The 27,007-nt window shown below is 41.1% G+C and overlaps 1 protein-coding gene across 6 annotated transcripts in view; it reads right to left on the bottom strand.

Annotated features, from left to right (window-relative positions):
- Positions 1-27,007, bottom strand: part of LOC130921250 (tensin-2-like) — a 125,874-nt gene that overhangs the window by 11,860 nt on the left and 87,007 nt on the right. For all 6 annotated transcript variants that reach the window (XM_057844901.1, XM_057844900.1, XM_057844903.1 and 3 more), the window contains 11 exons: positions 26,771-26,831; positions 26,470-26,545; positions 24,746-24,875; positions 23,130-23,195; positions 22,934-23,044; positions 14,781-16,118; positions 14,557-14,698; positions 12,175-12,962; positions 11,966-12,097; positions 5,004-5,096; positions 4,840-4,917 (listed from right to left, as the gene is read on the bottom strand). In XM_057844901.1, coding sequence (XP_057700884.1) covers positions 4,840-4,917; positions 5,004-5,096; positions 11,966-12,097; positions 12,175-12,962; positions 14,557-14,698; positions 14,781-16,118; positions 22,934-23,044; positions 23,130-23,195; positions 24,746-24,875; positions 26,470-26,545; positions 26,771-26,831 — 3,015 coding nt within the window. The remainder of the gene's footprint in view (positions 1-4,839; positions 4,918-5,003; positions 5,097-11,965; positions 12,098-12,174; positions 12,963-14,556; positions 14,699-14,780; positions 16,119-22,933; positions 23,045-23,129; positions 23,196-24,745; positions 24,876-26,469; positions 26,546-26,770; positions 26,832-27,007) is intronic.

Below are 27,007 nucleotides of genomic sequence, written 5' to 3'. Positions count from 1 at the left end.
ATGCAATTGGGGACATTTGGGGGACAGGTCCTATTGATATCTAGTCATTTTCTGTTGATTTGGGGGAAAAAAAAAAATTCCCATTGAAAATGAATGGGTAAAATTTTGGACGTCCATGGACGTCAATGGCAGCACCCCCCATAAGCGTCAATGGAATTGGGGACGTTTGGGATATACGTCCTATTGATATCTGGTCATTTTCTGTTGATTTGGAGAAATGTAGTTTTTTCCCCATTGAAAATGAATGGGAAAAATTTTGGACGTCCATGTAAGTCAATGGCGGCACCCTTCATAAGCGTCAATGGAATTGGGGAAGTTTGGGGGACACGTACTATTGATATCTGGTCATTTTCTGTTGATTTGGGGTAATTTTGTTTTTTCCCCATTGAAAATGAATGGGAAAAATTTTGGACGTCCATGGCAGTCAATGGCATCGACATCCATATAGTCAATTGAATCCAAGTACATTGGCATCAGTAGATTCGACATGCATGGCCGTCAATGGCATCAATGCAATGTAAATTCCATTGGAAATCCCATTGGAAGTGAATGGGACTTTTCCCATTCGAAATGAATGGGATAGTTTTTGGCAAATTTCCGAGGAAGCGTAATTTTTTTCCAAATTCTGTATACAACTTTTATGCCCCTCACCGTCCTGGAATTATGGATGCCCAAATTGTGTGATTTGGTCAAAAATTGTAGGACTAGATACATTTTGAAACTTTTTTTTTTTTTCCGGAAAATTGCCGTTTACGGGCGAAGGGAAAATTTTTCGGGTCCGTTTGAAAAATTCCCATCATTGCGCGAAAATTCCGGTCGTGCCGATATTTGAACGGTGCCGATCGGTCAAACGGTTCGGGCTGTGCAGCGTGCATTTTTTTTTCATTCAAAATGAATAGGAAAGTTTTTGGCAAATTTCCGGGGAACCGTAAATTTTTGCCAAATTCTGTATACAACTTTTATGCCCCTCATCGTCCCGGAATTTTTGATACCCAAATTATGTGATTTGGTCAAAAATTGTAGGACTAGATACATTTTTTAACTTTTGTTTTTTTTCGGAAAATTGCCATTTACGGGCGAACGGAAAATTTTTCGGGGGATTTTGAAAAAGTCCCTGCGTCGCGCGAAAAATCCGGTCGTGTCAATACTTGAATGGTGCCGATCGGTGGTATGGTTCGGGCTGCGCGGCGCGCCGAAAAAACGCGGAGAATAATTTGATGATATAATAATAATAATAACTAGAAACTGCAATTTCGGGAGAAATTACACACCTTGGTCTTTCCTCTGTGGAGATACAGATCTTAGCCCCACTCAGGTCTATCAATAGAATGGATCATAATACCAGTCATTTGCACAAATCAAAGTAAAAGCCATTAGAAATGAATGGGAGAATTGGACGTCCATGGACGTCAATGGCATCACCCTCCATAAGCGGCAATGCAATCGGGGACATTTGGGGGACACTTCCTAATGATATCTAGTCATTTTCTGTTGATTTGGGGAAAAAAAAAAAATCCCATTGAAAATGAATGGGAAAAATTTTGGACGTCCATGGACGTCAATGGTATCAACTTACATAAGCGTCAATGGAATCCAAGTACATTGGCATCAATAGAATGAACAAACATGAAGAAACGCCATTGGAAATTAATGGGAAGTTTGGACGTCCGTGGACGTCAATGGCATCACCCTCCATAAGCAGCAATGCAATCGGGGACATATGGGGGACACGTCCTATTGATATCTAGTCATTTTCTGTTGATTTGGGGAAAAAAAAAAAATTCCCATTGAAAATGAATGGGAAAAATTTTGGACGTCCATGGACGTCAATGGTATCAACTTACATAAGCGTCAATGGAATCCAAGTACATTGGCATCAATAGAATGAACAAACATGAAGAAATGCCATTGGGATTTAATGGGAAGTTTGGACGTCCATGAACGTCAATGGCATCACCCTCCATAAGCGGCAATGCAATCGGGGACATTTGGGGGACACGTCCTAATGATATCTAGTCATTTTCTGTTGATTTGGGGAAAAAAAAAAATTTCCCATTGAAAATGAATGGGAAAAATTTTGGACGTCTATGGACGTCAATGGTATCAACTTACATAAGCGTCAATGGAATCTAAGTACATTGGCATCAATAGAATGAACAAACATGAAGAAATGCCATTGGAATAAATGGGAAGTTTGGACGTCCCTGGACGTCAATGGCATCACCCTCCATAAGCAGCAATGCAATTGGGGACATTTGGGGGACACGTCCTATTGATATCTAGTCATTTTCTGTTGATTTGGGGAAAAAAAAAAAATTCCCATTGAAAATGAATGGGAAAATTTTTGGACGTCCATGGACGTCAATGGCAGCACCCCCCATAAGCGTCAATGGAGTTGGGGACGTTTGAGGTATACGTCCTATTGATATCTGGTCATTTTCTGTTGATTTGGAGAAATTTAGTTTTTTCCCCATTGAAAATGAATGGGAAAAATTTTGGACGTCCATGGAAGTCAATGGCAGCACCCCCCATAAGCGTCAATGGAGTTGGGGACGTTTGGGGTATACGTCCTATTGATATCTGGTCATTTTCTGTTGATTTGGAGAAATTTAGTTTTTTCCCCATTGAAAATGAATGGGAAAAATTTTGGACGTCCATGTAAGTCAATGGCGGCGCCCTTCATAATCGTCAATGGAATTGGGGAAGTTTGGGGGACACGTCCTATTGATATCTGGCCATTTTCTGTTGATTTGGGGAAATTTTGTTTTTTCCCCATTGAAAATGAATGGGAAAAATTTTGGACGTCCATGGCCGTCAATGGCATCGACATCCATATAGTCAATTGAATCCAAGTACATTGGCATCAGTAGATTCGACATGCATGGCCGTCAATGGCATCAATGCAATGTAAATTCCATTGGAAATCCCATTGGAAGTGAATGGGAACTTTTCCCATTCGAAATGAATGGGATAGTTTTTGGCAAATTTCCGAGGAAGCGTAATTTTTTTCCAAATTCTGTATACAACTTTTATGCCCCTCACCGTCCCGGAATTTTTGATGGCCAAATTATGTGATTTGGTCAAAAATTGTAGGACTAGATACATTTTGAAACTTTTTTTTTTTTCACGGAAAATTGCCGTTTACGGACGAACGGAAAAATTTTCGGGGCCATTTGTAAAGTTTCCTGTGTCACGCGAAAATTCCGGTCGTGCCGATACTTGAACGGTGCCGATCGGTCTCACGGTTCGGGCTGTGAAGCGCGCGTTTTTTTTCCATTCAAAATGAATAGGAAAGTTTTTGGCAAATTTCCGGGGAACCGTAAATTTTTGCCAAATTCTGTATACAACTTTTATGCCCCTCAATGTCCCGGAATTTTTGATGCCCAAATTATGCGATTTGGTCAAAAATTGTAGGACTAGATACATTTTGAAACTTTTTTTTTTTTCCGGAAAATTGCCGTTTACGGGCGAACGGAAAATTTTTCGGGGCCGTTTGAAAAATTCCCATCGTCGCGCGAAAATTCCGGTCGTGCCGATACTTGAACGGTACCGATCGGAGGTACGGTTCGGGCTGCACGGCGCGCCGAAAAAAACGTCAACAATTATTGAATAATAATAATAAAGAAATAAAAAATAAAGAAGTACAATAAAGTTGTACAACAACATAACCTTGTTCTTTCCCTTGGAAAGACCAAGGTAATAAAGTTGTAGAATATCATTACCTTGTTCTTTCCTTTGGAAAGACCAAGGTAATTATACACACACTCTTTCTCAACATAGATAGTTTCCAGAGAGAAAAAAAAAACACGTTTTACCACCGCTAGACACGCTAAACACGCTAGAGTTAACTTTCGTAGCTGGCGGGAAATGTTCATGACAGTGTTTACTGACCGTAAATGTTGTATAAATGCGAAATCATATTGGAGGTATTGCCTCCTCGGCAGCCAGCCCCCGCAAACATGTTTTACATGTCGTTTGCATAGCTGATACCTTAGGAACGGTATGACAGAAAATATTTGTGGTTTTGAAACCTTTACGTTTTCATACTACGGTATACCTTGAAACCGATAATCGGCACATGTCTAGTGGTGCGCACCAGAAACTATTTAGTGTGCACCAGAAAGTTCCCTTTTATAGGCCACAAACTGCAGGCGTGCATTGGACATCAGCAATTCCGGCGTGCTAAAAATGATAATACAGGATTTAGTCGAGCTTTACTTCAATCCTGAACTCAATCATAAAGATATTCCTGCATTGCACATCACACCAGACTTTTTCTAAGGCACACCAGATAGTTTCTAGTGAGCACCACATAGTATATGGTGCGCACCGTATAGTTTAAATTTATTTTATTTCTGTCGTTGAGGCTTTAGGTTTATTTTATTACTGTCGATGTCCCTTTAGGGGCTCTGTACTCCACCTTTCATAGGGAAAAGTAAAACAGTCATAATAACCACAAAAGTGGGCATGCATCTTATTGAAAAGGATCAAAGCTATAGCTCGGTAGCTACAATACAGCAAGGCAAATTAGCAATAATTGTAAAAATGATTATAACATCATGCAGCTGAAAGCATAATGGCTTATGGGATTTTTTTTTTTTTAAATAAGCCCGTTTCCTTTGAGTCATTCATCTTAAAATTACTTAATCATTACCTGTATGATTAGTAAAATACTGTACTTAAAAGCAGATGTCTCATCAAAGTAGCTCGCTAAACAACAGGGAATTAAGGAGGGTATCAACAATTTCAAAATTACTTGGTAGTCGTAAAGAGGAACTGATCATTTTAAGCTTTGGTGGTCCCACTGAGAATGATTAAAATGATCTTCTAGAACATTACCTTTTTCTGGGATGCGAAGAGCACAAGGCAAAGAGATGGGTGTGATTGAATGTTGGTACACCAGTGCAGATAAACTCCCTAAAGCAAGAATAAGTACATAAAATAAAAACATGTTTACAGGTTAAAAATATTACAAACTGCCACACAGAAGAAACTGATCTTACCGAAATATGACTCATTCTGACAGCCCTTGATTCTGACTCCCCGCGGCCCTGTCTCAATGAGGAAATGCCTCACTAGCTGTTCCAGGACATCTGCTGTGAAATGATGGAAGTGTGTGCAACACGGGGTTAGAATGAAACTGTTTTTTTACTAAAAAGAAGGCAGACATAGAATATGTCTAAAAACTGGTGATAATGATTCCTAGCCTTGCAAGCTTCCTGATTCATTCATTCATCAAGCAGTACCGTTTTACAAAGCACAACTGTCCAACCACTTCCCCGGTCATCTGATGCTCAAGCCAATCAGGCGAAAGACGCGGGAGCTGCAGACCTGACCAAGAAGCAACTATCTGGTTGAATACAATGTCGGAGTGCAAAGTGATTCTTGTAGATCAGGGTTGTCCAAACAAAGGGGGACAGATTTGGTGTCATAAAAATTTGGGGGGCCGACTTTGGCTGACGTTTTTTACGTAGAACAATTAGGGCTGTCAAAATCATGACGTTAACGGGCGTTAATTAATTATTTTAAATTAATCACGTTAAAATATTTGATGCATCTAACGCACATGCCCCGCACAAACAGATTAAAATGACAGCAAAGTGTCATTTTCAATTGTTAGTTGTGTTTTTTGGTGTTTTTCCGCCCACTGCTGGCGCTTGGGTGCGACTGATTTTATGGGTTTCAGCACTTTCAGGCTTCAGCACCATAATTATTATTGACATCAACAATGGCGAGCTACTAGTTTAGTTTTTGATTGAAAATTATACAAACTTTATTAAAACAAAAGCAGTAAGAGGGGTTTTAATATAAAATTTCTATGACTTGTACTAACATTTATATTTTAAGAACTACAAGTCTTTCAATCCATGGATCGCTTCAACAGAATGTTAATAATGTTAATGCCATTTTGTCGATTTATTGTTATAATAAACAAATACATTACTTATGTACAGTATGTTGAATGTATATATCCGTCTTGTGTCTTATCTTTCCGTTCCAACAATAATTTACAGAAAAATATGGCATATTTTAGGGATGGTTTGAATTACGATTAATTAATTTTTAGGTTGTGATTAACTCAATTGAAAATTTTTATCGTTTGACAGCCCTAAGAACAATATATTTAAGCAAATTTTAGCAAGCCATTCTGTTTGTCACATTTGCTTTATTATTATAATTTAAAAAAATTATTTAATTAATAATTTCAACAATCTCACAACTAGCCTTTGTGGCGTTCTCTTTTGACTCTCGGGCTCTTGCGAAATACTACTGTGAAATAAACTAGCTTCAAGTTGCTTCAATTTCTCACAACGTATCTTCCCTGTAATCTTGTAAATGTCAGCGATTCTTGTTTGGTAATATCGGCTCACATTGAACTCTTTAAAAACAGTGACTGTCTCTTTGCAAATGAGGTGGACACAGTTGTTGCGTATTTTAGTGAAGAAATAGTCCAATTTCCACCTATCCTTGAAGCGTCGGCCGTCACAATAAACTTTTTTTGTTGTTGTTGACTGTCGTCATTTTAGAAAATTGGGAGTAATGGGTCACATGGGGTAATGTTGCTTAGAGTGCTGCTGCCTTTTAGTGGGTAAATGATGAGTAGCATTTAGTGTGTAAGCTACTTCATATGCTGGTAGCAGTACTGCTGACCAACTTATTAAGTCTGTACACGGGCCAGACGTTATTGATTTTAGGACAGAGGCTGGGGGCCGGATGAAATTTGACCACGGGCCGCATTTGGCCCCAGGCCGGACTTTGGACATGTCTGTTGCAGATCCTGCTTGGACCCTACACCGTAGCCTGACGTGTTCCACCCAAAAATCCTACCGCGTTGCTACTAAGAGAGTTCCAAAAAATCGATTATTAGATGCATCGCGATTCGACACGTGACAATTCGATTACGATTCATAAAGGTTCAAAAACGATGATTTTCCCTAATAACTTTATGACAGCCTCCCATAGCGGAACGAAATTCAAGACATGTCTGCCGCCCGGACACCTTTAACGGACGCGCGCACAACGTTATGATGGATGCTGCCGGTTACTGAGCGAGAGATTTACTCGTTTTCAAAAGACTGGAAAATGAATTTGTGTATGAGACAGGCAGGGACTCGGTGATCGCGCTTCTGTGCACAAGTTATTTTTTAGACCGAGAGGGGAAGAGAGATAGTTCGTTGCTCCTTGTCTTTCAGATGTCCAGCAGTAGTTTCAAGGCATGTCAATTGAAAAATGTCCTGAGTGTGTTGCTAAGACCCGTGTGCACTATAGAAGGTGAGTACACGAACCTTCTTGTACTGTTTAGCCTTTATTGTTGTTGTTTTTGAGATGTTAACTGTTTGCGCCGAGCGCTAAGCTAATTAGCTAATTCGCTAACGTGTATTTCATATGCAGAACGTGTAAAACCATGATTAAGTACAGCGGTAACACTACAAACACGTGAAATAGTACAGAAATCTGTGAAAACATAGTATATTGGTTAAAAGAAGTCTTATTTCTAAAGACCCTGTGTTTCCAGAAAATGTGGAATTCATTCCACCTGTGTAAATTGTATTGTATTGTTGAGAGAAATAAGTACTGCCTTTAAAATGGTTAATGTTTTTGCAGTGTCTTGAAAAATAAAATAAAATAAAAAAGTAGTTTTTTGTTGTATGGGCATGTTTCCATTGTTCCTGTTGAATCATTAGGATATTTTAAATAAATAATGGACATAAATTTGTTTGGCTACTTTATTAATTAGTAATGTACGATGCATCGATAATCGTGATAACCGCGATAATCGTCAATACCGTGATCATGGTTCAATAATGTAATCGTAGCACCCTGAATCGTAATCGAATCGTGGGGTGCCTAAGATAGCAAACCCCTAGTTGTTACGTGAGTGGCAAGGACTGTGATTGGTGCATACAAAACGTAATTTCCGTGAATGCTATTTCTGTGTTTACTGGTGTGATATTGATGGTTGAATTCGGGGAAGAAGATCGTCAAATCTGCCCACTGACATAAAAAAATATCGAAAGTACATCTCTTCGTCCATGCCCCTCATTGGGTGAACAAGTGTGGCAAATTCACCCGTTCTCTGCCTCGACTAGTTCAGTGGTCGGACAGACCACCTCCGCAAACGCTTTCTGTGTCTCCTGCATTTTAACATTTGGAGTAAAAACAATTCTTTTTCGATTTTGATGAGCTCCAGCTCGAGAAACACCTGCTCCGTTTCTGACATTAAAGAAACCAAGGAGTCCTATGGGAAGCCCTGCAAAAGCCCGCGAAACCACATAAAGATAAGGATACACCAACCTGGTGACTGGGATTGCAATACAGCGCAATGCGTCACTTCTACGATGAGCTTCAAATGCTCATCGCCGACCCGGCGCAGAAGCATAAACCATATATTAATTTGAATTGGTTGCCTTCTGATGGCGAGCCAATCGGGAAAGAATTGGGAGCTGCAGACGTGACCAGGAAGCGATTATCTGCTTGAATACTATGGCGGAATGCAAAGAGGTTCTTGTAGATAGTTTTGTCTTATTTCCCTCATTAAAAGAGGAGCAGGAGAACATCACTAAAAGCTTTTGTGACCACAAACGATGTTCACACGAGTGTGACGAGAAGAAACATCGTCCAATCAGCAGGTGTCTGTTTCTTTAAAGGTTCCTCCAATGAAACAGGTCCCGACTGGGTCCTTCACAGATCGATATGTGGGATATATTCATAGCGGATACCAAGGGCGTAGGTTTGCATAGGGACGTTAGGGACATAACACTAACAACGTTTTAGGATGCTCAAATTATCCCCACCAACTTTCAAGCAACCATATTTGTATTAAATAATGACTTCAGTTATGTAGGTCATTTAGATTGTCTTCCTATATGTTGTAAGGGTAGAGTTGATCCTACCATTATTAATTGAATTACAGTAATTTCATTATGTTCAGATTTACAATGACCCCTTTTCAGTCGCTGAATGTGCCAGTCCATTTTTTCCCCTCAAACACACGTTTGATTGGCTGATGGCTTGAACCCCCCCCCCCCCCCACCCCCCCCCCCCCACCCCCCCCCCCACACACACACACACACTCATGCATTCACAGCCCAACAAAAATACAATATGCCGCCTCCCCCGGCCCCCTTCAAAGCCGAGAGAAGTTTTTTTCCGCCAGCATAAGCCACTGTTAGTAATGTAAAAAGATGTCAGTGTTGTGGAGGTGGGGAACACGCCACTAATTTCACCACTGCTACAGTGCTTCACGTCGATTTTACTCAGATTTCTTGAAATAAGAAAAACAGCAATTGACTTATTTTAAGCAAAAAGTTTGTATAATTAATCTTAAAACAAAAACTTGTTTGTCAGAAATGTTCTTAATTCAAGAATATTGTTCAAAACATTTTTGAAAGAATTTTTTTATTAGGTGAAAAATGACCAACTTTTAGATGCACGGGCTCAATACGAACAAATACTAATATTTACTTCAAGTAAGTGGAAGAATCTGACGCATTAATCTGTTAACTAGCCTTTAACACTCAAAGATGGACAAAATTATTTGACTAGATTCACCTAAAATTAACAGATTAAGATGTTATAAATGTGCAGTGTAAAAGTTACGCTTACACTCACACAGCCCCAACAGAAATACATGTCGACAACATGCTGCCTCCTTCGAAGAGGAGGGATATTAGAAGTTTTTTTTCGACCAGCAGCAGCCACTGTAAGTAATTTAAAAAGATGCCAATGTTGTGTAGGTGGGAAACACACCACTAATTTTGCTACTGTAAGTCCGACCTGCATTAGAGTTAGCATAACATTAAACTGTGTGAACTTGCTAAACTGCAAAACTTGGGTAAGAAGCCGCTATTTTTCCTCAAACGCACGTTTGATTGGCTGATGACTTGACCACCATTTTTTTCTTGATTTAGGTGAAAAATGACCGACTTTTAGATGTATGGGCCCAATAAGAACAAATAGTGATATATGCTAAAAGTAAGTAGAAGAATCTGATGCATTTATCTGTTAACTGGCGTTTAAAACTCAAAACAAAATGAAAAAAATATTCGACTAGATTTAAGAAAAATGATCAGATTAAGACATTATACAGCAAAATTTTAAGTTTGAAAGTTAGTACAAGTCAATACAGATTTATTTTGCATTAGTCATTTAGCCTATCAATTAATTAGGTTCATACTGGTGAGAAATGTAGCCTGGAGCCCCATTCACCAAATATGTTTGGTCTTATTAACCCTTTGATGCATAAGTGGGTCAAAAATGACCCGGTGAGGTTGTTTTCTTGAAATATCTTTGGAATTAAAAATTGTTATCAATTCATATTCCAGGTGTTCCTCAAAAAACATGTTTTTGATATAATGCCATTCAAATTTTTGATTAACTTTTTATACATTTGAAGAAATTGTCATTTTTGTATTACTACCCTAAGTGGGTCAAAAATGTCCCACATGCATTTTCTATGGAATCAAATGGTAATCTTTCATTCTTATCAACTTTGGCTGTCAGGAATAAATTTACCGTGGACCACACAGACTATATATGTAAAAAGTGGCATCCCTTAAGAAGATTATTTTACACAGCAAGAGCTGATATGTGTACTGTAAGTATTATGTCCATATGGTATTTTGTGTGTGTGTCTTTCATGACTCTTTATTATAATTTATCAACAAATTAACCTACTTCATAACTAGCTAGCTAACTAAGGCTAGGTTCATACCGCAGGTCCTAATGCACAATTCCGATTTTTGCCATATCTGTTTTTTTGGCGTACCCGTTCAAACTGCCTTTGTCCATTGGGCCTGTTCAAGTATCACACATGTGCTCTAATTCGCAGTCCGAGATGCGCTGAGCCCGCATGCGCAGGAGCATTAGAGCAGAGAGAAAACCGAAGTTTGTCAGGCTTATTCTCAACCCATTTAATTTTTTTCCCCAAAAGCCGCATTCAAGCTAGGCACTAACGCTAATGCACATCTGCATAGCTACTGTAGCACCCTGTCTCTCTCGCTCTTTGCTGATGTTAATTGCTGCATGAATTCCAATTTGGGGAATTGACAGTTCGGACCGCAGCCACATTCTGGAAAATTGTGGCCCGGATGGGATTTTAACCACATACGAAAGTGACCCGGATCGAATTTGAAAATGGTCCACTTTAATGCAACTTTTCCCGTTCAGTCAAGTCGAAAAAACACGAAAAAATCGGATTCGTGCGAGATTTACAGCTGAAATGGTCCTACAGATGTTGGATGATGGAGAGGCAGTGACGGGGTTGGACTCAAGTGTCCGAAATTTCTTATGATGAGGACCCAGACTATTGTCCAGGTGGCAGTTGTCCACCTGGAAATCCAACTGAACAGGATCAATCTGACTCATAAGATTCCACTTAGTGTCCTCTGAAGAAGAAAGTGTCCAAATCATCGCCAACAGAATGAGTTGGTAGGGCTCTTACTAGAGAGAATTACCTCCCACCCAGGGCAGAACACAGAGCCACAATATCCTCAGAAATCAGTCAGTGCCACCACAAGGGCTTAGCACCGCTGTCTCACCAAAAAATGCATGGGAGCTCTTCATCATTGATGATAAAATACAAGGAAGGATGAAGTCTATTGCTGGTTTTTCTTTTTTTTTTCTTTTTTTCCCCAAAAATGTTAATTGAACCATAAAGATATTTCAAGTATGAAATCATTCTTCTGTGGCCCTAAATATCATACTAATTAATATACAAATGATTATTCTTCACCAAAATTGCATAAAAATACATTGGTTCTAATATGGGTCATTTTTGACCCACTTATGGAAGAGTGTAGGGTCCAGTAACTCGTGCATCTAAGGGTTAATGTCCCGTCCCCAGCAAAAAGTGTACATGCAGGTTATGCTGTTATATCGTCTCTACCAATATTAAGACCAAACCTACGCCCTTGGTGGATACGTAAATGGAAAAATCAATCTGGCGTGCCAGGTTAGACGATACCTTTACTACCAGCAATGTTGGCATTCGGGGGATGCGTGGCCACCTTGAGGGCCAAGCCGTAGGCACCTTGGAACGAATTACTGTCTCTGATGAGGAAAGTTCCTGGCTCCTTGTCCTTCAATACTGCTATGGCTATAGGGAACAATAGACAGGAATGAGTTATAAAAAGTGAAATATAATTCCCGTAAATTAGTTAGGTTTATACTCACCTTGGTCTCTGGAGATGCCCGGTTTGTACCAGTACTTTGAGCTATCTTGGACAAACTTCGCATTGACCCTAATGTCCTCCCTGCTGCTACTGAACGGTCTCTGCTCTGCCGTAGTTGGTGACAAAGTCACATTGTGCGTCGGTGAAGGAACCGGAGAGCCTCGTAGATGAGTAGTATGCCCGTTAAGGGATCCCGGCGTTGATGAAAGTCGCTTCTTCTCGGGGAGTGGTGGCTGAATGGCGGGGATTGTAATGGCAGTATAGCCTGTGTACGGGACATGGGGGACATTTAACAAAGTGTAGTAATAGGATGCTTGGGGAAACGTTGGTGTGTGGTATCCATCTTGCACAGGGGATGGTGGTTTGGTTTCAGTTGAGATGTCTTGATCAGGTGTTAATCGCTGACATGGTGGATCTGTGGCCAAGGGGGAGCTATGACTGGGGGACTCAGTTGGAGAATTTTGTGAAGAGCTATTGTAAGGGCTTGGGCTGGCACCATGTGTTGTGCTGCTGCCACTTGGTCCATCGCAAGGCACATTCGAGCCACTGAGCTGGTCTTCCACTGAGGTGACGATAATAGTCGTACTTTGAGACTGACCAGCATTGCTGACATTTTCTTGGACCTTTCCTTCCTCAACCTCTTTTCCATCCGATGTTTGACTCTGACAAATTTCACTTGATAGTGGTGTTGTACTAGAACTTTGAGGCGGTTCTTCAGTCTCTGTTATCGTGAGTGTTTTACTTCCATTTGTGTTGAATTCCAGTGATATTGAGGCATCTTGACTTGAACTGCAAGTATGAAAAATGGTTAATCTGCTGCATGAATTATAAAAGAACTCTGACCATAATACAGTGGTACCTCGACATACGATCCTTTCAACATCAGCTTAAAATTTGACTCGCCATCTGTCACGACATATGACGACGTGCTTGAATTACGACGATTTATGACAGTGTCGCAAATTCATTATTTTCCCACAAGACAGATGCACGGAAATTTTCTTGTGAGGGAAAGCAAAGTGGGTCCCAAGAAAGTTAGTGCAGGTGGTGAAGAAAAAGGTGAAGCTTACCATAAAAATTAAGAAGGGAAATGGTAGCCTAAAATGTCATTGCATGTAATTGACTTTCCAAAAAATGAATTTAAAATTAAGACATTGCCGGTAAAATGTTGTCTATATAAGTTGTAAAGCAATACAACAACAAAAATGAATCAAATGAACAATAAAAATATTTTTATAATAGGTCAAAACTATTTTTCTAACAGATCATGTGACTAGCACCTTAGAGAAGGTCATTTGCTTTGCTTAGCCCAAAAAAACCACCATGAAACGCCGGAGAGCACCGCCAAAATGGTGAGCAGAGTTTCAGTTTGCGCCACTGAAGACGTTAACTTTAAAAATGATGGGGAACAAAAAAAAAAAAACAACAACAACAAAAAAACGCTCATTTTCAATGTATTATTATAAATTTTCCTGGCTGGAATTTTCGGTCAAAACGGATGCGGCGTCTACTTCTACACTAGGTAAGACAGAAAAATGCGCGTGCTCACACACACAGCTGGGATGCCTGTATGTAGGAGCATGGGCTAAGCTACTATCCGAGCATATATCTTAATTTTATTGCTGACACTGCGTTTCGGGGTCATCAACATTTTTGCCCCCCTGCCACAAAAGTCAAACTATGCCTATGCTTTTTTGCACACTCTGGCCCCTAAATTACCTCTAGGAGAATTAACTCAGAAACAAAAAAATCCCAGAATAAGACAAATATCAAATTGATTTATCGAGCCACAGATGAGCGGCATGTTTTTCCATGGAGTAAGGCCTGATTTAAGGTGCGTTCCGTTGACGGCGGAGTGTTGGAATAGACCCTATATCGTCATTGAGCGTTCGAAATTCTGCGTCGAGGTAATGCGTCGCTCTGTAATTCAACGCCAAGCCACTAGAGGGGTGTAGCGTTGTCTTGTACGGTTTTGGGGGACTCTTGTCGAATTCCTTTACTTTTCCTCCGGTCAGAGACAGCAATGGTAAATCGATATTGAACAACAAATGTTGCTAATGCAAATGTTGAAGCTAATGCGACACAGAACACGTTTGGGAATGTTGTGCTGAACCGCAACGCAGAAGCATAAATCAGCCTTAAGTTGATCACCGCTCTTACATTTTTCATTGATTGTAATGTACATTCCGCCAAAATGCAAACCATTATCAAATACTTTTTGTCAATATTGCATAATTATTATGTCATGCTACCAATGTAGCTTCATTGCATGCATATGAATGAGCTGGGGGGCTTCTTGTTGCGTTGGAGGTCCACGTAGTGAAGATAGAGCTACATTCATATGTAACAGTTGAAAAACTGTATTATATTAAGATTTCCCTACCTGTCTTCTGTGTGTGTGGGGCTGCTGCCACCAATGACTGTATAGTCATGATCAGAATCCAGAGTCTGGGTGCTTGATCGGTCATGTTTACCCTCTGAACCCTTGGATATATCAGCCTCTGTTCTAGATGCGGACCTTTTCACTTTATAAAGTAACAGAAGAAGAATCAGATGAAGGCCCGTTGTTGAGTATATTATTCTTAGTAAGACGCATCACTGCTGTACCATTGATGTGCTCCTGCTGCTGCTGATCTTTGGCTTCTGGAGGGGTTTCTGGAAGTCTCCCTCTTCCAGGAGAGGGGCTACTGGCAGGTAGAGGAGAGGCTGACCCAGAGAGATAACCAGAGGCATACCCTCGACTTCCATGGCTCTCAACAGGAGATGGTTGATAAGGAGAGCAGGGGCAAGACTGGCGTAGAGATGGCGGGGTGTGATATCCACTGCTGGCTTCATCCCGCATGTCCATCAGAGGCGGAGCCCTGGGATAACTCTGGTGAGGTCCAAGGACAAACCTTGGCTGCTCTGTACCTTGTTTCAAAGCGGCAGAATGGCAGATGTGAATTGGTGGTACGGTTGATTTACAGTGCCAGAAGTCAGCCTCTCTTGGCACTTCCCATGGGTTTTTAGTTTCCCACAATGCCTCTCCAGTTCGTTGTAATGCCACTGGATGTGTTGAATGTAACGTCCTGAGGGAGGCTGCCTGGTGCTCTCGCCTGCTAGAGCACTCTCGGCAAGGGCATCCAGGAGACTGGTTTGATGGGCCAAAGAACATCTCTCTGTAAGGGTTTGAGAGCAGTGATTGGTGGGAAAGATGCGAGGTTGGAGGTTGGCCAGCAAAATGGAAGACCTGGCATTCATCTATGTAATGTCTGTTAGAACCTGGAAGGGTATGGCCATGTGAATGTGTATGTTCGGGAGCGGAATAAGGGAAGCATGGCCTGTGGAGACAAGGTACAGATGGGGCTGGCTGTTCCCATGATAACTCCGCCAAAGGATGGGCGGTATTACGATGGCAGAGTTCCATATGCATCAAATGAGGAGGTGGGGACACTGATTTGGAAGGTATGGCTGGCAGAGTTTGGCTTCTGGGATGTTTTTTGATACTGTTGATACTGCAACCAACACAGTGACTATTACAGATGGAGGGCATTTCCTCCCATTGCCGCCCCGCACCTCCATACTTTATACCTGTTTGACCACAATACGAGTGTTCTCGACGTAACCCACCCGGATTCGACTGCTTTGCATCTCCTAAAACCTCGGTCTCTTTGTCCTTTTCTTTCTCTTGTATATTCTCTTTTGTTTCACTTCCTTTTCTGTCCAATTGACTTTCAGTAGGATCACTTTCAAGATGAGCGGAGCAGGCTAAATGGTTCTCAGTCTGATCAGAGGAGACACAACTGAAAGTGCCCGTGAGAGTCTGCGACTGGTGGGCAATCTGCGGCCTCACGGTAGGGCTGCTGGTGAGGCATCCATTGGGGGAAGAAGTAAGGCCCGGTCCTCGTCGTTTCCTCACCTGTGCGTAGAGACTGCCATCAAGAGGGCCCCTTGTATGAGAAATATCTGGTGGAAACAGGAAATTATCATTCATGAGTCACTGTGTTGCACTTTAGCAATTAGAAATGCATGGCCACAAATGACCACAATGCATCCCTTGAGGCCTCTTCATGGTTTCGCCATGTACAGTGTGGCAAATAAGTATTAGTCAACCACCAATTGTGCAAGTTCTCCTACTTGAAAAGATTAGCGAGGCCTGTAATTGTCAACATGGGTAAACCACAACCATGAGAGAAAGAATGTGGAAAAAAAACAGAAAATCACATTTTTTCATTTTTAAAGAATTTATTTCCAAATTAGAGTGGAAAATAAGTATTTGGTCACCTACAAACAAGCAAGATTTCTGGCTGTCAAAGAGGTCTAACTTCTTCTAACGAGGTCTAACGAGGCTCCACTCGTTACCTGTATTAATGGCACCTGTTTTAACTCATTATCGGTATAAAAGACACCTGTCCGCAAACTCAGTCAGTCACACTCCAAACTCCACTATGGCCAAGACCAAGAGACAAAATTGTAGACCTGCACCAGGCTGGGAAGACTGAATCTGCAATAGTTAAAACGCTTGGTGTAAAGAAATCAACTGTGGCAGTTATTATTAGGAAATGGAAGCCATACAAGACCACTGATAATCTCCCTCGATCTGGGGTTCCATGCAAGACCTCACCCCGTGGCGTCAAAATTATAACAAGAACGGTGAGCAAAAATCCCAGAACCACACGGGGGGACCAAGTGAATGACCTACTGAGAGTTGGGACCACAGTAACAAACGCTACTATCAATAACGCAATGCGCCGCCAGGGACTCAAATCCTGCACTGCCAGACGTGTGCCCCTGCTGATGAAAGTACACGTCCAGGCACGTTTGCGGTTCGCTAGAGAGCATTTGGATAATCCAGAAGAGGACTGGGAAAATGTGTTATGATCAGATCACACCAAAATAGAACTTTTTGGTAGAAACACAGCTTCTTGTGTTTGGAGGAGAAAGAATACTGAATTGCACCCGAAGAACACCATACCCACTGTGAAGCATGGGGGTGGAAACATCATGCTTTGGGGCTGTTTTTCTAAAAAGGGACTAGGACGACTGATCTGTGTAAAGGAAAGAATGAATGGGGCCATGTATCGAGAGATTTTGAGTGAAAATCTCCTTCCATCAGCAAGGGCACTGAAGATGAGACGTGGCTGGGTCTTTCAGAATGACAATGATCCCAAACACACAGCCAGGGCAACAAAGGAGTGGCTTCGTAAGAAGCATTTCAAGGTCCTGGAGTGGCCTAGCCAGGCTCCAGATCTCAACCCCATAGAAAATCTGTGGAGGGAGTTGAAAGTCTGTGTTGCCCAACGACAGCCCCAAAACATCACTGCTCTAGAGGAGATCTGCATGGAGGAATGGGCCAAAATACCAGCAACAGTGTGTGAAAAGCTTGTGAAGAGTTACAGAAAACGTTTGGCCTCCGTTATTGCCAACAAAGGGTACATAACAAAGTATTGAGATGCACCTTTGGTATTGACCAAATACTTATTTTCCACCATGTTTTGCAAATAAATTCTTTAAAAATCAAACAATGTGATATTCTGGGTTTTCTTTCCACATTCTGTTTCTCATGGTTGAGGTTTACCCATGTGGCCTCTCTAAAAATTTCAAGTGGGAGAAATTGCACAATTAGTGGTTGACTAAATACTTATTTGCCCCACTGTATTTCACAAGTGAATTGAATAATGGAGAGTGGACATTGGTGAACCACATTATAAAAGAAGATATGAAGTGTTTGTGGGTATTGGTGGTGTTTACCAGTTTTGGTTTAATGCACACTATACTGTGCACTCTATATACTGTATAGGGTAAGTGCACTATTGTTTTTTTTTTTTTTTTTTTTTTTTACACACCAATGCTGCCCAAGGAGGAATATTTATTTGAGAAAAGAGGCTCTATTTTTAACACCCTACCAGGAGTACAGAGGTTACATGCTGCCAAAGCTTGTCGATACTGTGGAACTACAGAATATCCGATACAGGTTGTCCCCGGGTTACGACGTACCCGATTTACGCGATTTCGATGTCACAATGCCGAAGTCTCATCGGCCATTCTCTCTCTAGTCATGTTTTTTTTTTTGACGCATAAGCAGTACCTAGTTCTTGCCATGCCTCCTTCCCCAGCAGCGTCACCGCTGTCGTACAGTTCCTGACGGAGTCAGGTCCCACCTGCTGTCATCTCCGGTTATCATGTATCCGCCTGAAAAGCGGCCTTTTCGGCTTGGGAGCGTCATGACGCCTGTCTCAACCTCCAGTTCTCCTCTGACCGCCGACAAAGCGCCTTTTTCGGACTGGGCTCAAGTAGCCACCTGCTGTCATCTCCGGTTCCCATGTGTCCGTCAAGAAGCGCCCTTTTAGGCTTGGGAGAGCCATGATGCCTGCCCCAACCTCCGGTTCTTCCATGGCCACCAACAATAAGCTTTTTTCGGACTTCCCACCAGTGTTGTTTTTGGCAGCCATTTAAAAAAAAAAAAATTTTTTTAATTTTATTGTCATCATCATCGGTGTCATTGACAGTCATTGACAATTACAAAATGTGATATGATTTGCTCGAAGGAACTGAAGAATGAGGACAAAGGCGGACGAGATGAAGCATATGCTTATCAGTTTCCCGTCCCCCATACAACTAAAGACGCACATTCAGGAGTTTAGTAACTTAGCGTCCTGTCAATTAGTTTCAGGGCGTACGTCATGTCCCTGACATTTTTGCATCTGTTTGCTGTGGAACATTTTGTTGTGGCTATGTGTGTGAAGTGATTATGTGTTATCACAGCTGGTGTGAGTAGCAACAATTGGCGCACACAGAGGTCACTGTAACTTTCATCAGGATTAATGTCTCCACAACGAAAACATGCTTATTATTCGTTTTATACAGTATTCACGTCATGTTATGTCCGTGCAAATTAAAGTCAGAGCATTTGTTATCTTTAGTAGATAATCCTTAGTGTGTTCGAACCGTCCACATCCACGAGTTGTTGTACTGGCCCCGTGTCGTATTTACAGTTATCCAGCTATTATATACAGTTGGTCAAGACTCGTGATAGCTCTTATCTTCATATCTTGTGTCTTGACAAGGATCCTGCAATCCGAGACCCAGGTGTTGGCTATTTTCCCAGCTTTCTTGAGTTGACGTTCTTTTCTTGCAATTTCGGCATTTCGGCGAGTCAAGTTGTCATTCAAAAAAATCTTCGACCCTTTCAGGTGGCGGCGTTGGTTAAGCAGGGCAGTCTTGGTCTTGTGGTCTGCCAGCTTCATGAGCACTGTCGCCGGTCCTCTCCCCCCAGATGGGAGCAGAAGGCAGCGACGGATGTTCAGCGGTTCCATGTTTATTCCATACTCTTTCAGTTTAGCAATTGCCAGTTGCGCCACTGTGTCCCCTGGGCTAGGCGTAAGTTGTAATCCAGAAATGATGAGCTCATTTGCGCGTCGGCACTGGTCGAGATCGTCAGCCAAAATTTCCAGCCTCTTGATGCGAACATCTCTCTCCTCGACCGTCTGCTTGAGTTTCTTGTTTTCAGCGCGTAAATGGAGCTCTCTGACGATTTCTTGATTCTGGTTTTGAATCAAGCCAGTCAAGGAGACCTCCAACTTCTGTATGGAGGATTTTATTTCATCCAAGTCTCCAGGTTTCAAATTCTTTGGAGCCATACTGGGAGTTGAGCTTGCTGGACCTGAGCGCTTATCGGTTAATATAAGAGAGCAGGGCCGGAGTGGGACTCATTTTCGGCCCTGGAATTTCATGCCTCAGACCGGCCCACTCATTTAAAATTATGTCATTATGCATAGACGTGTTAAGTTCAGTGTTCTCTAAAGCCGTGTACTGTAATTCTGTGTATTCCAATTCAGTGCAGGTAATGGTTGTTTAACAAGGTGGCTTTATTTTAACAAGTGCAACACAACATATTTTGAACAAATTTAAAAATGGATTAAAAAAAAAACTATATTAAATGATACATTTGGAAAATAAATTAGGCCTGTCAAACGATTAAAATTTTTGATCGAGTTAATTACAGCTTGAAAATTAATCGTAATTAATCGCAAATCAAACCATCTATAAAATATGCCATAGTTTTCTGTAAATTATTGTTGGTATGGAAAGATAAGACACAAGATGGATATATACATTCAACATAAGGTACATAAGGACTGTATTTGTTTATTATAACAATAAATCAACAAGATGGCATTAACATTATTAACATTCTGTTAAAGCGATTCATGGATTGAAAGACTTGTAGTTCTTAAAAGATAAATGTTAGTACAAGTTATAGAAATTTTCTATTAAAACCCTTCTTAATGTTTTCGTTTTAATAAAATTTGTAAAATTTTCAATCAAAAAATAAACTAGTAGCCCGCCATTGTTGATGTCAATAATTACTTACACAATGCTCATGGGTGCTGAAGCCTATAAAATCAGTCGCACCCAAGCGCCAGCGGAGGGCGGCAAAACTCCATAAAACACAATTAACAAGTGGGCATGTCATTGTACTGTCATTTAAATCTGTCTGAGCAGGGCATGTGCGTTAATTGCGTCAAATATTTTAACGTGATTCATTAAAAAAATTAATTACCGCCCGTTAACGCGTTAATTTTGACAGCCCTAAAATAAATGAATAAATAAGACCTTTTCTGCAACATCAAATATTAACAAAATGAGTGCTTACAGATAAAACAAACATAGCAACATAACAATATGAAAAATAATTGCACATTGTAACAACTTCTAATGATACTATTATCCATTTTCCATTTCCACTTTAAAAACGCCACGTAATTGAATATATTCATTCTAATGTTCACTCGCTGAACGACATGGCAATCCTACCTTCCAGCTCTGCACCTGTGGTGTGTTCATTATGGCTAATGCTTGCTGCTACATATCCCTTGTGAGGTGCTACAAGAAGCCAAAGTTTCCACAATTACATATTGTCGTATCACACGGTGCAAGTTGCATTTTATTCGCCATCTGGCCTTACCACTTTCGTTGTAATCCTCTGTAGTTTGAGGCCGCAAGATCGTTGCATGAAAAAAATTTCGCACATTTTGCCGATTCTTTCACGAGTGCTTTTCTCTTTTTAATTCTTAATTTTCAGCGCCACCCTTGGTCTTTTTATCCATCCGAGCACCGAGATAGCAGCTAATTTGGCTCAATACAGACTACAATTAGGGGGCGGAGCTGCATGCTGTATTTTTCGTCTGCACACGTGAGGATGAGTCTGGGAAAAAAAAAATAATAGTTTTTTTTTTTTTTTTTTTTAAGACGGCCCACAGGGACAGCGGTAACAGAATGTAAGTTATACTCAGTGACACTGTCATAAATAAATACCAAACAAAAAATGATAACAGTGTAAATTTTTTTTTTTTTTTTAATAAAACCCGGACCGGCCCATCTGGCCAGCCGGCCCTTCTGGAATCGTCCAGAAGCTCCCGATTAGTCACTCCGGGCCTGTAAGAGAGTGCTTCAGGAGTGCGTGTGTACGCGTTGGAAGGCTGTGCAGCGAATCAAATTTTTGTCTTAGTCTTAAGTCTTTCGGACGAAAATACTTATTAGTCTTAGTCATATTGTAGTCATTTCAATTTCATGTCTTCATCTTCGTCTAGTTTTAGTCAACAATTCTCAAAATGGTTTCGTCTATGAACTTCAAAAGCTTTAGTCCATGAATAAATAAATAAAAGGTTTCCAACAACTTCAAATGAACATGACAGTTGAGCACATAACTGTAGAGCAGTGGTGTCCAAACTATTCGACATAGGGCTGCAGTGGGTGCAGGATTTCACTCCAACAAAACACAACCATATCTTTTCACCAATCTGGTGTTTTATAAGTGTAATCAGTTGATTGCAGTCAGGTGCTGCTTGTTTTAGTAGAAACCTCATTGGTTAAAAGGTCTGTGCTTGATCAGTATGAACAAAAACCAGGACCCACAGCGGCCCTCAAGGACCGGTTTGGAGAGCCCTGCTGTAGAGTCTACAAGGACATCGCCATATTCATGATGATGGGGTCGCAGCACGTCACATGAGTGACACGACCAAACACAGCTAAATGCGTTCTAACTACACATAAAATAAGAAAATATCACACATTGTGAATTTATAACAGAAACTATGGCGATTTTTCATCTCGTTTTTGTGTCGTCAGATGACAACTGGCATCCATCTTGTTATGTTTTAGTCTCCCAAGACACGTTTTCAGCGCGTCACATCGTCGTCATGAAAAAAATTGTTCGTTGACAAAATATTTTCGTTATCGTCATTGTTGATGAAAACAACACTGCTTCCCACTTCTGTGTTCTCGTGCTGCTGCTGCTGCCGCTTCTCTCCCGGCGCCGACTCCTCTTGTGAGTCCTGTTTTTTTTTTTAGCTCGGACGGCGGAGAGGCGACCTGAGCGACCATGATATCCCCCCTCTCTTGCTTCCCTACTCTTTCCACAGCGCACTTTTCTCTCAGCAAAGCGACTCACTCACAAGTAGAGACCGAATAGTTTTTTTGTTTTTGTTTTTTTATTTAAAGCCCGAATAGTTATTCAATATAACGGCAGTTAAAACAACGTACTGCATAGTATCATGTTTTTTACTTTATCTTATTATCATGATGTATAACACATGTTTTTGGACAGTTATTTTGTATTTAGAGGTACTTAAATGGTTAATTCCGATTTACGCAGAAATGCAGGTTACATCGCCACCCTACGAACGGAATTTATTGGTAACCCGGGGACTACCTGTATTTACATTGTGATTAAATTATGTCAATGAATCGACATGGGATACGATTTACAGCCATCTTACATCCTGGGCTGTCTTGATGGTGCAGGTTTAAGTTCTCATAAGAATCCCATCTAACCACTGGATCTGAGATGTCAAAGTTTGCTTTGATGGAAGTGTCTGTCTTCTGGTTTTCTTGAAAAGTAGACATGAAAGTGTAGTAAGTAAAAGAAAAAATGCATAAAAGATACTCATGACTTGAGAAACTGGAAATATTCACCATTTATTTTTTCTGGCCTGCTAGAAAAGATAAACTCCACTGCAGCATCACAAGGGAACCTGTCATCTATAAAAAGATACACTTGTAAACACAATGTCAAAAATATCTGCTATCATAGTTTTAAATTTAGACTACTGACAATGTCACAAAGAATCAAAACTTAAAGGTATTGTTAATCTCTTAAAAGGCAATTGAATTACTTTAATTTAGAAGTTCTATAATTTAGACATTGTAAACAGGCACCACATTGATACCAGAAAAAAAGCACCACAAAAGGCTGTGACAAGCAAGACTAGTAATAAATTATGCCCATGTGCAAAAAATCTGAAAAAAAATTGGTAACACTTTCTTTGAATGCTTATCATAAGTCTGTCGTAATCATGACATGACACCTGTCATGAATATGAATGGATAAACATGTTTAGCTGTTTGACCCGGAGAATGGAAGTCTAAGTGTCTGGTTGGTCTGAACAGTTTTAATGTTTCACATTGAGAGTATGACATACTCCCATTGTGATCATTCAACATATCTCGTTTATTATGACAAAGCAGCGAACAGGAAGGGTTTATGGGCGAACAGAAGAAAAGAAACACAAGAAAAGAAACTCAACAACAAGAAATAAATTGATCGCCTACACTAACTATTAATATGTTGGTGCTATCGTGAGCTAGATGTATTTCCGGTTGACACCATGTGGGGCGCCTGTTGACCAGGGAAAGAAGGAAAGGGGGGAGGGGAAGTCAATAAGCTAAGTGATTGGGAGGGGTAGAGTGTACACAAATCAGTTCTGTGATCCAGAACCCAGTAATCGTGTGAATCCATTGTGAGTGTAAGCCCGTTGGCAACCGACCCTACGCCGCCCCACCGCCAGTCCCGGCATCGGGACCCCCCACCCGAGTGCGCCCAATCACATCCAGCCGCATGCAAGCCTCACCAAACACGCAACAGCCACGGAGACGCTGCGCAGGCGCCAACCCAGGGCCACGGCCCCCACCCACAGCCCAGCAAAGGAGCCATTGTCACCCCCCTGGGATCCCGTCAACCGGCCCTCAGGGAAGAGGGGACGCACCACCAACCCCACGCCCCATCCTACCCCCGTCGGCCCACTCAGCCCACGAAGCACAGCCCCCCCCCCCCCCCCCCCCCCCAACCAGCAGACCACGCTACGGGAACCCCAGCGGCCCACTAAGCCCCATGGCAGGACAGGGTCCCCCGCCGGAGCAGGTGTTCCAGCTGATACACTGGCGCCCAGCCAGCGACCCGCGGCGGAGCGCAGGGCGGATACCCAGGCAGAAAAGAAAGGGCAAGCGGAGGCAGGAGAACGGCGAGGAGCCGCTGCGGGGCGACGCGCGATCGGAGCCCCAACCTTCCTGCTTAAGTCAGATCATCAAGTGTTTTAACTAGGGATGAGACTCAAAATTAGGCGACGATAACTTTTGGGCGAAAATAGCTAAAATTGCAGAAAGTTTACCATCGTAAAGTATAAAGAATCTTGGTCTTAGAGACCTGCCCTTTAATGACATCCATAACATTCAGTCATATTCATGACACTTCCCTATTCCAAAAGTTGAACATTAATCCATTTTAGTCTCAAACTACACTTCCATTCATTTACCTGTGCAGGCTACATCAAGGTCCTTCTTGCCAAACCACAGCTGGGTACCATGAATGGTGCACGTGTGAAACTGGATCCTGAACACTACCTCTCTCTCTGCTGCTTGGCTGCGTCGATGATAGCACTTGACCTGGTATGAAAAGGTTAATAAAGGGTAAACTTCTAACGGGGCATTTTGCTCAAATCATGTGGCAATGCATCTAGTATACAGTCATGCGAAAAAATTAGGACACCCCATTAAATATTCAATTCTTTATCCAGAAATTTTCACATATCAATGTCTGATCTTGTTTTTCTTGATCTCTGGAAAAGTAATTGATTTTAATTCACATTGTTTTACTCACGAAACCAAATATATCAACAAAAATGCAAATTCTAACTGAGGAAAAAGTTAGGTGCACATGTTCTTCAAGCACCCTCTGATACATGATAGAATTCATGGTGGATTCTATGATGGTGAGCTGGCCAGGTCCTGCTGCAGCGAAGCATCCCCAAACCATGACACTTCCACCTCCATGCTTCAAAGTTGGCATGAGGTTCTTTTCCTGGAATGCTGTATTGGGTTTACGCCAAACATGTCCTCTGTTCTGGTGTCCAAATAATTCAATTTTAGATTCATCTGTCCAAAGAACATTATTCCAGAAGTCCTGGTCTTTGTCTATATTCACTCTGGCAAACTTCAGTCTGGCCTTCATGGTCTTCTTGGAGAGCAAATGTTTCCTCTTTGCACACCTTCCAATGGAGGTTAAACTTGTGAAGTCTCTTTCTGATTGTAGAGGAATGCACTTTCACATCAACAGTAGCAAGAGCCGGTTGTAAGTCCCATGACGACATTTTAGGGTTCTTGGAGACTTCTTTTAGCATCTTGCTGTCTGCTCTCAGGGTGAATTTGCTTGGATGGCCAGACCTGGGCATGTTGGCAGTTGTTTTGAATGTCCTCCACTTGTAGACTATTTTCCGGTCAGTGAAATGGCTTATTTTATATTCTTTTGAGAGCTTTTGAATTACCATAAGCATCTACAATCTTCTTTTTGAAGGCCTCAAACAGCTCCTTTGATTTCACTATGGTGTTTTCTCTCACTTCAATAGTCAGGGGTACACCAAACTAAATGTGAGGTTTAAATCACGCAAACCTCCTTGAGCTACCTAGCTAATAATCTAGCTAGGTAGCTACATACCTAGCTATTACCTAGCTGGCAATAGCTAATCATGTGCACCTGATGTGATACACCTGTGTGTGATTTTAGCCATTTTAAGTGGGATTGAATGTGGGGGTGTCCTAATTTATACCTCAACAGAAATTGCATTGACTTAAAATGAAATTTTAGAGAAAGTTATTAAAAAAATTTTTTTTTTCAGTTTTAATTGTTTAGTTCTATTGCTTGAATATCTCAACATTGTTAAAATATATATTAAATATCTATATGAACAAACTTGTTAGTGTCCTAATTTTTTCACATGACTGTATATCGCGATCATTTTTTTTTTTCATCGAAGCGTATCTTGACATCTTGTATTGTGATATACCGCCAAACGACATTTTGTCTCAAATCTACTCTATACAATAGGCATATTGGTTATGCACCACCTGACCATTACACCTACAGGAAATGAAAAATGTGATTGAAAATATAGAAAAGGAGTAGAACTCTTGAATGGATTTACTGTACACTGCATATAAGCAATTTGCAAATAAGCAGTTTAATTCTGTGTTTGCTTCTTACCATAATGTCCCCCTTTAACAATAATGCTGGTTCCATCGTCACACACAGCTTCCTGGACCTAGAGGTCTGTGTGTCACTGGAAACACACAGTACCAATAAGTGTTTGATTACAAAGATGCATGACCCCAATAAATACACGTCGGTCAAGTAAATCATAGGTAAACAATGTAAACTTGAACATAAGCAGTAGGGCAGCTGCCATCTAAACACAGACCGTGGCCAGTAAAGGAAACCTCTGTGTGAAAGAGGGGTTGAGGTAAACTGAGAACATGTGCAACAACGAGATTAGTGACTACTCAACTAGACACAGGAGGTGTAGATCAACTGTAGTGATTGGTAGATTTTCAGAAATGGAAAGTAACCTGCAAAAAGAACATCATTAACATATAGTTTCACCAATCTACATTGAAGAAAAGCAAGCTATTATTGTAAAATTTTGTAGACATGAAACCAGTGTTGTTTTCGTCAAAGATGACTATAACGAAAACATTTCGTCGACAAACAATTTTTTCATGACGATGACCAGACGATATCGAGC

This window comes from Corythoichthys intestinalis, chromosome 9 (genome assembly GCF_030265065.1).
Source record: "Corythoichthys intestinalis isolate RoL2023-P3 chromosome 9, ASM3026506v1, whole genome shotgun sequence".
Lineage (NCBI taxonomy): Eukaryota > Metazoa > Chordata > Actinopteri > Syngnathiformes > Syngnathidae > Corythoichthys > Corythoichthys intestinalis.
This window is presented reverse-complemented; position numbering and strand designations above follow the sequence as displayed.